This window comes from Scyliorhinus torazame, chromosome 6 (genome assembly GCF_047496885.1).
Source record: "Scyliorhinus torazame isolate Kashiwa2021f chromosome 6, sScyTor2.1, whole genome shotgun sequence".
NCBI lineage: Eukaryota > Metazoa > Chordata > Chondrichthyes > Carcharhiniformes > Scyliorhinidae > Scyliorhinus > Scyliorhinus torazame.
This window is the reverse complement of record NC_092712.1, coordinates 88,796,270-88,810,745: the sequence shown is the minus strand read 5'-3', so window position 1 is coordinate 88,810,745 and position 14,476 is coordinate 88,796,270. Positions and strand designations below refer to the sequence as shown.

At 50.0% G+C, this 14,476-nt stretch overlaps 1 protein-coding gene across 1 annotated transcript in view; it reads left to right on the top strand.

The window, feature by feature from the left end:
• The window catches only part of myo3a (myosin IIIA), a 683,164-nt gene that overhangs the window by 315,619 nt on the left and 353,069 nt on the right, over positions 1-14,476 (top strand). The window contains exon 9 of the mRNA XM_072508449.1: positions 9,326-9,481. Coding sequence (XP_072364550.1) covers positions 9,326-9,481 — 156 coding nt within the window. The remainder of the gene's footprint in view (positions 1-9,325; positions 9,482-14,476) is intronic.

Here is a 14,476-nt window from a genome sequence, read left to right as displayed (position 1 = left end):
TCCGGTTGGGGAACACACCTACTACCTTCTTTAGCACGCAATCTTCTACACTTTACTAATGAAGTCTGTGACGGTGGTGGCATTCTTGTTTAGATTGACCACTGAGTTCTTGAATATGGACCAGTCCAATCAGTCGCGTAGGATCTCTTCTGTTGCCTTGGACCAGCATTGCAAGACCTCCTGACTTGGATTCTCCTGCTTAAGTTTCTTCTTGTATGCCGTGAGAAGGAGCACCGTCTTGTGGTCTGATTTGCCGAAGTGCGGTCGGGGGATATCTTGGGAGACACCCTTGATGTTTGTGTAGCAGTGATCAAGTATGCTGCCACCCCTGTTGGGATAGATGTTTTGATGGAATTTTGGCAGCACATTCTTGTAGTTGGTCTGGTGGCAGAAGTGAACTCACGTGGAAAGTAGTACGTGCGGCACTTCACACTCGGGTATTCCAGGTCCGGGGAGCAGTAGTTTGCCAGGGATCGCCACGTCTGTGCACCAGGAGGAGTTGATGAGGAGGCAAATCCCTCCACCCTTCGCTTTGTCCGATGATGCCGTGCGGCACATCTAGTGTATTGAGAAGTCCTCAGGTTGTATGGTGAGGCAGGGGTGAGCCATGTCTCTGTGAAACAGAGCACACGGCAGTCTCTTACTTCCCTCTGAGAGGTATGTCTAGCGTTACGTCGTTCAGCTTGTTTTCGATTGTTTGACAGCCAACAGCACTTTCTGCAGGTACCTGAAGTCCGAGGATCCTGCCAGGAATCATCTCTCACTCAGGCTTCCTGTATCCAATTTTTCCCTGGTGGGATGGCATAGGCAAGAATTTGTGGGCTTCGTAGGATTACATATAGGCCGAGATCTTCCATCCTTGTTTGTGGCAGGGATTTTCCAAAGGCACTGAGAGTGGATGGAGTTTTGGCCGGAATGCCAAATTTTCCAATCTCGCTTGCAATGGGCCATGGACGAGATCGGAGAATCCCACTGTATATACTGTTGGGAATCCAGCAGTGCAGTGACATTGGGAAGCACTGTCCTGTCACCGTGGCTGCTGAATGGGAAAGAACATGAAAGTGTTAGCCTCTCTGTCATCCGTCACCTACACGTCAGCAGCAAATTGTCTGGTACTCTTGATGCCCTTGTACCAGCCTGCAAGGGTCAGGGACAAAATTGAGTGCATTCTTACAACTGTGAGTAAGGATGTCCTCATAATGGAAATTTCATGCAAGTGTCTGAATCCAGGCGGCAAACCTCTGTGTACCTGAACAGGCACCGGAATGTGGCAACTAGGGGTTTTTCACAGTAACTTCATTGCAGTGTTAATGTAAGCCTACTTGTGACAATAAAAGGTTATTTATTTATTTATTTAATGTTCCTTAGTCACTGCCAGGCAGCAAGGTCAAGCCCTGTAGATATGGTGGAGGACATGTTGATGGATGTAGGTGCTATGTCGCCGGTGCTTTCTGACCTCCCTTCTCCACTTCTGCTCATCCACTTCATTAAATCAGGTGACACTGGAACCAACCCCAACATCAAGGAAGCTGTGTAATTTCTAATGCCCATTACCCCAGGGAGATTGTCACTGCACACGCAAAGACAAAGGACGCGATTCACCCGAATAGGATCAAAGTCCCACAGCGAGCATGTTCAGCCATGTGTTTCCCAACGCTCGCAGTGCCGAGCAACACAACGCAACTCACGTTGTATAAAGGGCCTCGACGGGGAACGCACGGCCGAGGACACCCATAGCCCCATTTTGTATAGTGGGGAACTCCGCTAGCCGGACCTTCCCAGTGTAGCAAGAGATCGGGACGCCATTTCTAAATGTGCTTTTTGCAAGGCTGCCAGCATATTGGTGGCTTCCCCTCACAGAGACTGAACACATCAGTCATGCCTGTACCGCGTAGGGAATGAGGTCTCCCACAATGTACAGGGCTAGCGTCACTCATTCCAGTCATTGTCCATACATGCTCGCTGCACTTTCTGAAGTGCAAGCCGTCTATCCCATATGTCTCAGCCTCCGGTGATTCCGAACCGCAAGGGTACAGCTCATGAGGATGCCATAAGATCAGGAGGTGGAACTTTCCCCACTGCATCGGCATGATATGACACTAATCATTTAGAGCAATCGAGCTGTCATCAGCCAGAGAGGAGTCAGATATTCACAGAAGCTCTGTGAGGCTCTTTACACTGTCCCCGCTGAAAGTCATCATCAGTCTCCTGCAATGTAGAGACTATGGGCTCATTCCACCTAACGGGAGCCTTACCACAGAGTGTATAGGCTGTCTTCAGTCAGATGGGAGAAAAATGCTCACAGAAGCTGTGTGAAGATAATTAAATATCCTCATTGGATCTCCTCATCACCCTTCATGAATCTTGCAGCAATGAGCACGTCACAAGCTCATCTGCTTCGCTTGGACATCACCATTGCCTCATGTCCGATATTGTCTCCCTTGAGGACTTCCTCAGGATCCTCCCTTTTGACATCCACCTCATCAGAGGAAATGTGCTGCTCCTCAATCTCCTCTTCAAGCAGTTCCTCCCCCACGTTGCAATGCCAGGTTGTGCATGGCGTAACCCCGAGTCAAAGCTGGTCTGCTCCAGCCAGAGCCTGGTCACCCCAAAATCAAGTGCTGGTCACCTCTAGTCAGAGCCAGTATCCCAAGGTCAGCCCCATCAATAGGTGGAGCCACTCTGTGAGTGCTGCACATGTCTCCAAAGTTCCCCACAGAGGACGCTTGCCAGGTTCACACCTTTTACATCGATGGATTTTCTTGATGGGGGGGGGTGCGTATTGGCCCGATAATGTGATGCAAAGACGTTGAATGATGGGAAACACGACTTGCCACTGAAGGGTTAAGGGGACGATCGCAGCAAGCTTTCACGCCGACGGAAACCCGACTTTGGCCTTATATCGTGATATTTATTGCTCCTGTCACTGAACCTGCACAATGCTAGCGGGAGTGGAAAATCCCAACCAACGTAAACTTAGATTTGACTTCCGGCAAAACCATGCATGACTGGGTTGAGTTGTATTCATTGTGTATCTGGAATTTGATGAAGAAAATGGATGCAATTCAATGTGTAAATAATTAACAAAGACAATTTGTAAGAACGTCTGTTTGATTAGGCTTGTCTTTTGAAGAGATGCAGCAATTCAGCAATTCTTTATAATATATTTAAATATTTATTGTAAATGCAATAGGAATTTACACTGCTTTTGGAGGTGACACTCAGATATTCTTTAAGGCTTTGCTGGTGTGATTCTGCTCAACTTGTGACAATATTGAGGTTGGCAAATTCTTCTCCGAGTGAATTTCCTTCAGCGTTTTGTGGACTGACCCTTGCACAATTCTAATGCAAAGTGTCATCTGACAGTATGGGAAATTCAGCCAAGCAGCATGCCTTTGATCACTGATGCTTGATCAATTGCACAAAGACTAAAGTTGGGTACAACTGTGGCTTTATTACAGTCAGATGCGTGGCCTCCTGCTGCAGTTGGCGAAATGGCAGGGCACTGGAGGTCATGCATATTTATACAGTTCTCGGTGGGCGGAGCCAGCCGGCAGGAGCTACCGGCAAACCTGTAGTGCAGGTCCTACCTTACATCTCCAATTACAGTGGTTCACCACAATCATCAAATAGCTCCTTGTCTCTGGCGTTGAATCTGAATGTCGACATGGTAATCACCACAACAGTAAATCTGCAAACTTATATAATTAAATAGCCATTCTCAGTGGATCCTCATTCGAAACCAGTTGTAATAAACCTCTCATAAAAACAATTTGGTTTCCAGGTCTAGACTGAAGTTTCGTTACAGTCAGGACTGAACATCAATAAAATAAACCTCGAAACAAAAACACTCAAGAGTTTGCAATGGATAAACACAGACTGAACAATTCCTATGCACTTCAAATTAGAATTCTTAACTAGTTTGGTTCTGTATTTTACATTTTGTCCTTTTCACTGGAACAATTTGTGGCTCGTAGGACCCATTGCTCCACTAACCTGGAACTGAACCATGGAGGCAGGTTTCCAGATTTGACCTATTCTGGGCTGGCTAATTTTATTCAGGGAAGTAATAAGCACCTCTCAACTAGCCCAGGCATGCCTAAGACGGTAAAGGAACGTAAACAGCCAACATCAGCAGTGGGTTTCTCCCTTCTGCGGACTGAGTCCCCATGTCGGCGGGAGAACCGGCGCCAACCACTCCGGCTTCAACAGCCCCCGAAAGTCCGGAATTCACCGCACTTCCGGGGGCTAGGTGGACGCTGGAGGGATTGGCACCGCTCCAGTCGGCGGCGAAGGGACTGCGTGAGTTCGCGCATTCCCCGTAGGGCCGACGTGATCTCGCACATGCGCGGAACCACCGGCATGGTTCCGCGCATGCGCAGACCGGCCAGCGTATTCTGGCGCATGCACGGGGGGTTCTGTTCTAAGCACCAACCATGGCGGAGCTCTACAGGGGCCGGTGCAAAAGGAAGGATTTCCCCCACGGCACAGGCCCGCCCGCAGATCGGTGGGCCATGATCGCGGGCCACGCCACTGTGGGGGCCCCCCCCCAGGGTCGGAATCCCCCGCGCTCCCCCGAGGACCGCCCCAGCCAACTTAACAGCCAGGACCCGATGTGTGGGACCATGTATATCCCATGCTGGGGGGACTGACCGGACGGACGCTCGGCCTATCAGGGCCCGGAGAATTGCCGGGGGGCCGCTGCCAACAGCCCCCGATCTGCGTGGCGTGAACCCCAACCCCGCCCAAAAACCGGAGCCAGAGAACATGGCAGCCGGCGTCGTGGGGCGGGGTGGGATTTGGTCCACACCCCGGGGATTCTCCGACCCCCCGCCGGGTCAGAGAATCCCGCCCCAGATGTCTGTGTGTAGTGACTCTTCGCAGGTGACGTCCAAATCGTGAAGTCCAACAGCACACACAGAAAGTGGCCACAGATCCCATTGAACTACTCGCCGGTAGGAGTGGCACTATGAAGAAGTAAACAGAGGCCAGGATTCTCTGCGTCCCATTTTTGGTAGGCGGGAAAGTCAGTGATGTCAGAGAATCTGAAGGGACTCACCAAACTGCTTTTATGCCGGTGGGATTACCCAATGATTGTCCCCGTTTCCCCCCACCCCCACCGTCAATGAGGTAATTGCCATACATTATCGTTTCATTAGCGGGCTTCCCCGCCGTATAATCCCCCCACATTAGGAGCTCCTGTTTCCACCACCAATGTCACATCAGCGAGGTTTATGACAGGTCCTGATGAAGAGAATCTGTTGAGAACGCATATGTCAAGCCTGGACAGTACCTTGGAAGTGCCCACTGGCAGTGTTCTGGCACTGTACCTGTACCAGGAGCACTGCCAGGAGGCACTGCTGGGGGGCATGTTGAATCATTAAAGCATGCCCCGATCAACGCTGCAGCCTAACGGCCCCCAGCCTCCATCAAGGAGGAATCATTGGCCCCACCCACTCAACAATCCTTCACGACATTCCGTGTCCATCTCCACCATAGCCCCTACCCCCACACCCACTGATGGCATTGAACCTTCCCAACAACACTGTAGAAGAAATAGTCAATGCTCGCCCTGCACCACATATCAATCCACCCCCACCCCCCATGGGGTTACCACTAGGACCTGCCCCTGACACAGCCTTCTGGCACAGAGTGTTACTGACAGGTTGGCATAATGCAAACCTGGCTGTTGCATCCTGGCAGTGCCAGTCAGTGCCATGGCATGTTCCTCTACCTCCCCCCCCCCCCCCCCCTCCACACCCAGGGGCTACCCATACCTCTGCATTGTCAACCTCGCCGACATGGTGCAATGTTGGAGAGGTATGAATATTTAGTGAAGGGAGATCATGTGGTTCGGGACCCGCTAATAATATTTCAATCAATGCAAATATATTAAAATAAGGTGGGGACTGAATCTTGTGATGTCGCCGCTGAGAGGGTGGGGAAAATTGGGAAACACGATCTCTCTGGGGAGGAGCACGTTTCCCGATTCTCACGAGGTTTTCCGCCTTCGCTACCTATCCCTCAGGCGGCGAATGTGGGCCCCAAATCACCCCCTGTGTTTGACACTCTGAACGTGATTCTCCAGCCTCGTTACGTTCCCACTCAAGGATAGCGAGGCCGGTGAATAGCGGGACAGGCAGAAAACGAGAACCGCGCCAGGCGCCAAACAGTTTGCGAAGCAACCGGCCCACTCCCATAGGCAAAATCGGGATTGTGCCATAGTTTGGCGAGAAATCAATTATCACCACTTAATCCCCATTTCCATCCAATTAATGGGAGCCACCCCATATCCTGTGGCATCCTGTTATTCAGCAGCCTCCCCAACAAGTGGTCACGCTGGCGCCGATCAGTCCTCCTTTTGAAAAACATGAACCTGATGGAAGGGCTTCTGTGAGGAGCCGAGGAGGTGAGTAGCCATTTGTCCTCGCAGGCAAAGAGCCTGAGGATGCTGGGCTTGCTACCCCAGTGCTCAACAGGGAGTGGGGGACCCTCGGCTGGGGATGGAGGACCCTCGGCTGGGGATGGAGGACCCTCGGCTGGGGGTGGAGGACCCTCGGCTGGGGGTGGAGGACATTCGGCTGGGGGTGGAGGACCCTCGGCTGGGGGTGGAGGACCCTCGGCTGGGGGTGGAGGACCCTCGGCTGGGGATAGAGGACTCTCGGCCGGGGGTGGGGGACCTTCCACAGGGGTGGACAGCCATGGGAAGGGGGGAAGTCGTTTGTGGGGGCAACCGGGGGGAGAAGGGGGGGGGGAGGTGTTCAACTGCACGCGGCACCACCATCCAATCCCTGGATCGTGTTTACCTGTTCTGGGGCAACCCTTGTCCCTGCCCGTCGGGCCTCCCACCACCAATAACCCCCACCGACTGCCGAGGTCACTAGCCATGCTGCTGAAGGCTATTGCTAATAGAGAATTGCCAATCGTGGTGAAGTGAGCACCTCACACAATCCAAGTGGTTTCCCATGGGTGGGCAGGCCCTGCAGCAGGTGGGAGTCATTGCCTAACATCCCAATCACACTTTGAGTGCACCCGCCCCCGGTGGTCATCAAGGTCACTGCAGCCCTAAATGTTTATACCTCAGGATCATTCCAGGGCTCAAACGGGGACCAGTGTGGTATCTCACACGCCACTGCCCACAAGTGCATCTGACAGGTCACAAATGCCCTGTTTCCCCAGATGTAAAACTACATCATCATTGACATGGACCAAAACCAACAAGATGCCCGGGCTGCAGGTTTCTCCGCCATCGCCGGGATGTCCCAGGTCCAGGGGGTCATCCTTGCCCTCTTCGAGGAGCACCCCAGGATGGACGGCTGGGTCCATCTGAGGACGTGGCTAATGTGCCAGAATGGAGGCTGGTGACCGAAGCGGAGACCAGCTACAATGAGGCCCATGCAGCCACGCGGACTGTGATTGAGTGGTGTATCAGACTCCTCAATTCGGTCAATTACGATGCCTTGACCGTTCTGGTGGTGCACTCGTTATGTGGTAGCCCTCCACGACCTTGCACAGCAGCATGGTGATGAGTTGGAAATTGGTGATGAGGAGCATCTGCCCACCTCGGAGGAGGATGGAGGACGAGGCGGGGAGGAACCGGGGGCCCAGCCGGAGGCTGCAGGGAAGGCGGGAGCGGCGAGGGTTCAGCAAGCCATGAGGGCCAGGGAGGCCCTCATACTCACCCGATTCACTTAGGACGTGGCCTGGCCTGTCACCCCCCCCCACTCCTATTTCCCATCCTCCCAGGGCCCTCCTGTCACATCACTTCAGGGTGCTGGGACTGAGTTGGCACCATCAGCGGGTCACTGTCAAGGGCAGGGGGGGGTGATGATAAACCGCAGAGTGTGAGAGCCAGTGCCACAGTCTGACCCCTGCCTGTCTGCTGAGTGCTTTCTCACACCGATATGTTTCTCATCCCCATTCTCCTGCCTTCTCTCCATAACCCCTGATCCCCATGAATAGCAGTCAGAAGTGGTATGGGCTGCATACCACTTTTGACATACCCTCCCCTAATACAAAGCTCTGCACAAGCTGAAAGCTCTGATATGATCATTTGCCTTGTGATAAATTCCCACTGTCACAGTTCCTTCTGGGTCTGGAAATTCCTACATTTCTGCACACAAAAATCATAATGACATGAAGGCAAAGGAATAGGGGTGGGATTTACTGGCCTCCCACAACCATGTGTTTCTTGGAGGTGGCACGCCGTTCCCTGGTGACAGGATTCTCTGCTTCCGCCACTGTCAATGGGAATTCCCATTGAAGCCACCCCATGTCACCAGGAAACCTGCTGAAGGCAGGACCAAAGAATCCCGCTGCCAGCGAATGGCTGGGAAATCAGGCGGCCATTTGAGCTTGCTCCCGCATTCAGTTAGACCATGGTTGATTTTTGGCCTCAACTCCATTTTTCCACCTGCTCCCCATACCCATTGACCCCTTGAGACACCAAAAATCTGTCTATCTCAGATATAGGTATATTGATCCTGTTCTGTAAACAAACACTTAATAATACTAATCTTCATTAGTGTCACAAGTAGGCTTACATTAATACCGCAATTAAGTTAAAATCCCCTAGTCGCCACACTCCGGCGCCCATTCAAGTACACAGGACGAGAATTCAGAATGTCCAATTCGGAACTTGTGGGAGGAAACCGGAGCACCCGGAGGAAACCCACTCAGACACTGGGAGAACATGCAGACTCCACACAAACAGTGACCCAAGTGGGAATCGGCTCCGGGACCCTGGCGCTGTAAAGCAACAGTGCTAACCACTGTGCTACCGTTCCATCCATATATACAAGTGCTTAAACATCCTTGTATAATTTGCCTTCATCAGCTGTGTAAGCAGGCTAAGGTGGAGGGCTACTGTGTACAGTGGCATTATAAATATACTCAAAAAGAGCATTGTAACATCCTCACCGCCAACAGGAAAAAAACTGTTCAGACAGCATTCTTTTTTCCCAGTTTTTACCATTTTTTTCCTCTTTCTCCTATTGAACATATCCATTTGAACAACAGACCAAGGATTGTAAAACAAACATCCACAACACTCGCATTAATATTTATGCACCATGGTTTTAGCCTTACGTTAATCAACAGTTTGTTGTATTAATTCGTGCTATCCGAAATTAGCTTGCAACACTAGGTTTGATTTTTGAAATCTGACCAACAGCATTTTATGTGTTCATGTAGAACCACCACGAAGAAGCTGGACACAGTTAATAAAAAGAAACACTTGTGAAATCACCCATTTGCTTTCCACAAAATGTTAAGTTGGCTGAAGGGACCATGTTTAACTCTCATCTTGCTGTCCCCGTTATTACAGATGTCTCATTAAAGACTTTGAACATCGCCCAACCGTCTCTAACCTCCTGGAGCATCCCTTCGTCAGACAGATTCAAGGAAAAGAGAAGGCCCTGCAGAAACAACTAATGGAGCTCATAGACCTCCATCAGCAAATGGGTTCCATTGAAAAGACACGGTATTTTACACATTGACAGCTTCAAAGAGAAATGATTTTGCTGGTAAAGTTTGATTCAGCATTCTGCTTTATTCCTTGGAGGATGTCATTTGTTTTGTCGGCTGGATTAGATGATTGTTTGCGGAGAAAAAGAAAATGGGCCTGTCATTGGGCAGGATGACTAATCTGATTTGGCTGAGATGAGATTTTTTAAGGCCAACCTCTGAATTCCAGCAGAGAGACAGACAAGGAGCCTAAACATTCATGGGGTTGAGGTTTGACTCCTGTTACACCTCCACTGGAAGAACCTCTCGTAAAATGGTGGAGACTGACTTCGCTGGATCTCCACCATTTCTGGCTGTTCCCTAAAGCCCTCCTAAGAGGCAGAATCAAAGCTTCCCAATACAAGGCAAATGCAATCACAGTGGTGGGGGGTCTATGTGATCCTCGAACCAAGAGTTGTGTATCCCTCATCTGCACATCCACACTTATGATTTCCAACAGGGTTTCATATGCTGAGTCACTTGAGATGAACCCACTTCCGCTGGTGGGTTGTAGGTACGGCTGTGGCTTGTATTTGAAAGAAAGATGACGGGCTGGATTTTCTTCCTAATCGCAGCTAGCGGGAGCCAGGAAATTTTGCCAGTTGATCAATGTTTGTTTACACAAGGTAAAGCTGGTCCAACTCCACGAAAACTGCAGAGGGCTCGGTGATGCCGATCCGCACGATGGAGCTTGCCAATTCAGGAGTGCTGGGTGCGGACTTGTGACCTGCAGCAGTCTGCACACCTATCCTGCACTACACAAAATGTGGGGTGTTGGGAATGGGGCATGGAATCGAGGAATTGGATCCTGGCTGTCATTTTTATAGGCCCGAATTCCAGCCCAACATGTTTTGTTGAAACGCATTTTAAATTGGTCATGAAGGACATGGGAATCTGAGCAAATTCTCCTACTCCATGGTAGGCCGATCCCATGCTTTGGCTACAGAGACAAGTGGGTGCTGGTGAGGTAGCTGTACTGGCACTGTGTCCACCTGGACCCAATACGAATAACAAACTGGTGGGCACCATCTCAGTAAAACTGCTGTGGCCACACCCTGATGACCTTCGCAGCGAAATGGTCCTGGAAGGCCTATTTTACAAGATAGGGATACTCACCATTCTCACTCTCCAGTGCATCTCCATGACTATCTCCCTGGATCCCGCCAATGAATCTAATCTCTGCTGCTGTGTCCTGCTTCAACAGATTTACTGAATACCCTCTTATCTCCTCCTGAGACAATGACCAGAATTCTCCCAGCCTGGGACTAAGTCCTGTAGTGGGCAGGAATGTGGAGTGAGCCCTGCCACTACTGTGGTGTTTCAGAGTCCTGGGTTGACATCGACCCCCATCCTGAACTCATAGCAGCCCCAGACATTGTTCGGGAGAGTCCAGACACCTGGGGCGGGATTCTGTGGGAGTCAGCAGGGCGGGCAACTCCGGCGCGAAGGAGTGGCATGAACAACTCCGGCGTCGAAGGGTCTCCGTCAGCCGGCGCATGCGCGGGAGCACCAGCTTGTGCTGGCGTCATTCCAGCGCATGTGCAGGTGGGGGTTCAACTCTGCGTCGGCCATCACGGAGGTCCACAGCAGCCGATGCGGAGGGATAGAATGTCCCCACGGCACAGGCCTGCCCGCAGATCGGTGGGCCCCGATCGCGGGCCAGGCCACCGTGGGGGCACCTCCCAGGGCCACATCCCCCCGCTCCTCCCCGAGGACCCCGGAGGCCGCCCGTGGAGCCAGGTCCCGCCGGTAAAGTACCTGGTGTATTTTACGCCGGCAGGACCGGTCTAAAACGGGCGGCCACTCGGCCCATTGCGGGCCAGAGAATCGCCGAGTGGGCTGCTGCCAACGGCCCCCGACTGGCGCGGTGCGATTCCCGCCCCTGCCAAATCCCCGGCACCGGAGAATTCGGCAGCCGGCAGGGACGGGATTCACGCCCCCCCCGCACGATTATCCGATCCGGCGGGGGGTCGGAGAATCCCACCTCTGCACACCAAATTGTTCCAGGCATGTTTCGCACCAATATGTTTTCCCGCTGACGCCATGGCGAATTAGGTGTGGGTGTTTGGGCCCTTCATCTTCGTCCTATTAGCAGATAATGAGTTTATCACCAGCCTCTAGCGGGTATCCTGATCTGCTGTGGACGGCACCAGCAGAAGATCCTGCACAACCTTTGGACCTCTTGCTAAATATAGCCCCCCCATTTCAAATGAACCAGGGACATGGGAGAATTCCATCCAATGTTTTGACAATGAGGATGAGAAATGATTATTTATAAGCCACAAGGGTGTACTCATACTAGGAACATTGTCTATCCTCCTACTCTTATGCTGAAATGTGAAATCATTAATCTGGTGAGGGTTATGTGTTCTGGACTCTAAAAGACTCTAAAAGACTCTGGCACACATCTCTTTGATATTGGTAATGAATCTGTGAAATATCTCTGCATGCTATTTTAAGAAAGTATGTTAATATGTTTAATTGGGATAACAATTTGGTTCAAGTAGCAAGCAGTAGAGTTTCAAATGTATTTAAATTGAAAATCACAGAAATTTTATACAGATTAGTTAATTCTTCTTTCTAATATCACACAACATTAGCTCGGCTCTTTAGCACACGCTGAGAGTATTGTCTGTATAAATGTACCAATTTTAACTTCGAAGTAGTTGCCATCTGACCAAGTAGGCCAGTTGGTTTGATCAGAAGGAGCAAAAATTATGAGGGGCATAGACAGAGTGGATAGTCAGAGACTTTTTCCCAGGGTAGAGGGGTCAATTACTAGAGGGCATCGGTTTAAGGTGCGAGGGGCAAGGTTTAGAGGAGATGTACGAGTTAAGTTTTTTTACACAGAGGGTAGTGGGTGCCTGGAACTCGCTGCCGGAGGAGGTGGTGGAAGCAGGGACGATAGTTTAAGGGGCATCTTGACAAATACATGAATAGGATGGGAAGAGAGGGATACGCACCCCGGAAGTGTAGAAGATTTTAGTTTAGACGGGCAGCATGGTCGGCGCAGGCTTTGAGGGCCGAAGGGCCTGTTCATGTGCTGTACGTTTCTTTGTTCTTTGTTCTTTGTATCCCGTAGACCAGCTCCACAAAATAGCACCAAAAATGTTTCCTAGCTTATTTTTTGGAGCAGTCAGCAGCAATCCCTTTAAGGATCGCTGGTCAGATCACCCAACACAAGGCTCATGGGAAAGGGAGTTCTGAGGATCGTTCCTCACTCTCCCCTGAAATTGCAGCTCAGCATCCTAATTACACCATCGGAATGATGGGCGGCAGGGTGGCACAGTGGTCGGCACTGCTGCCTCACAGCTCCAAGGACCCAGGTTCAATTCCGGTCTCAGGTGATTGTGTGGAGTTCGCACATTCTCCCCGTGTCTGCGTGGGTTTCCTCCGGAAGCTCTGGTTTCCTCCCACAGTCCAAAGATGTGTAGGTTAGATGGATTGGCCATAATAAATTGCCCTTTAGTTATCAAAAGATTAGGTGGGGTTACTGTGTTATGGGGATAGGGTGGAGGCATGGGCTTAAGTAGGGTGCTCTTTCCAAGGGCTAGTGCAAACTCGATGGGCTGAATGGCCTCCTTCTGCACTGTAAATTCTATGAATAGGTGGATGAACTGGTTCAATTAAATTCGTTGGTTGTAAATATTTCGCATCTCACATTGTTTATAATTTTCATGAGTCATTTGCTTCTATTTGGAGGGGTCGAAGATACATTGCCGGTCATGTAATTGAGGTTATGGTGATACATTGTTCCTCTTAGGACACTGATTGAAATAAGTGCCGAGGCTGGCACCTCTCCTGCTCCCTGGTAATGAGCTTTCAAAAGGTTCAGGACCCAGCTGTCTCTTCCTAAACATACTTCAATTTATTTTTAATTGGCATCACTAACAGATTGGCTTCTTTGAAATTAAAAGTCAGGAAATAAAATAATTGGAGATACACTGCACCAAACGGGAGCTCAGTTCTTAAATCTGCTTGCTTGTTTTGCCAGTAAGTAGTTAATCATTTTAATAATTGTATTTTAAAGCAGGCCTCACTTTTGAAGTGTTTATTGAGTGGAGCCAGGGAATATTAAATGTGCGAGCGCTGTGGGCGCAAACAAATTAAAATCATAAAGCTAAAAAAACAGGAAAGTCTGAGAACGTAGATCTGATTGTTGTAGAGTGAGAAGACAGGTTAATATTTTGAGTACATCTGTCTTCGCCAGAACTGAAAGGTAAATATAATCCAGCAGGTGGAAGGGTAAAAATAAAAGGAGAGTAAACACATACTGCAGTCACCAAGAGGAAGGCAATTGGTTGTTTGACTAGTAAACTGTTTAAGGAACCTGATAAACGATACAAAAGACCATCATAATAAGGTGTTGGGTTGCATGGTGCGTAGTGGTTAGCAAAATACACAAAGTCTTTGGCCCTTGGCTGTCCAATGATTACAGTCACTAGGTTTGTAAGTGTAAACACAATTACTGTTTATTTATAACAAGAACTATAATGAAACATGCAACAAATACAACTGGTTAACCATGATCTAATTCCAATTCTCTACTTTAACTTGCCCTCCCAACCCCTACACACACACACAAGACAGACAAACACAGATCCAATGAAAAGGGTAAAAAAATAAGTAAAAGAGTCTTTGTTTCAGATGGGTATCTCTAGCACCCTCCAAACCATGCTTTCAGTTTGAGGTTTTTGCTGTAGCTTCTTTCAGGCCTGTATAGTTTTAGGAATATAGCACTCACAACCTTTCTGGAAAGAGAGAGTCCTGGGTCAGAATTCTCCGGTCATTGCAATTCACCTTTACCACCGGCAGTGCAACCCCATCCACGGGTTTCCCAGCTGCATGGAGTGGCTTAATGTGAAATGCCATTGACAAGCGGCGGGAGTATAGAATCCAGCCATCAGTGAACAGTGCGCAACCAAGAAACCCGCAGCTGGGGGACTGGAGAATCCCACTAGTCTTTGCCTGC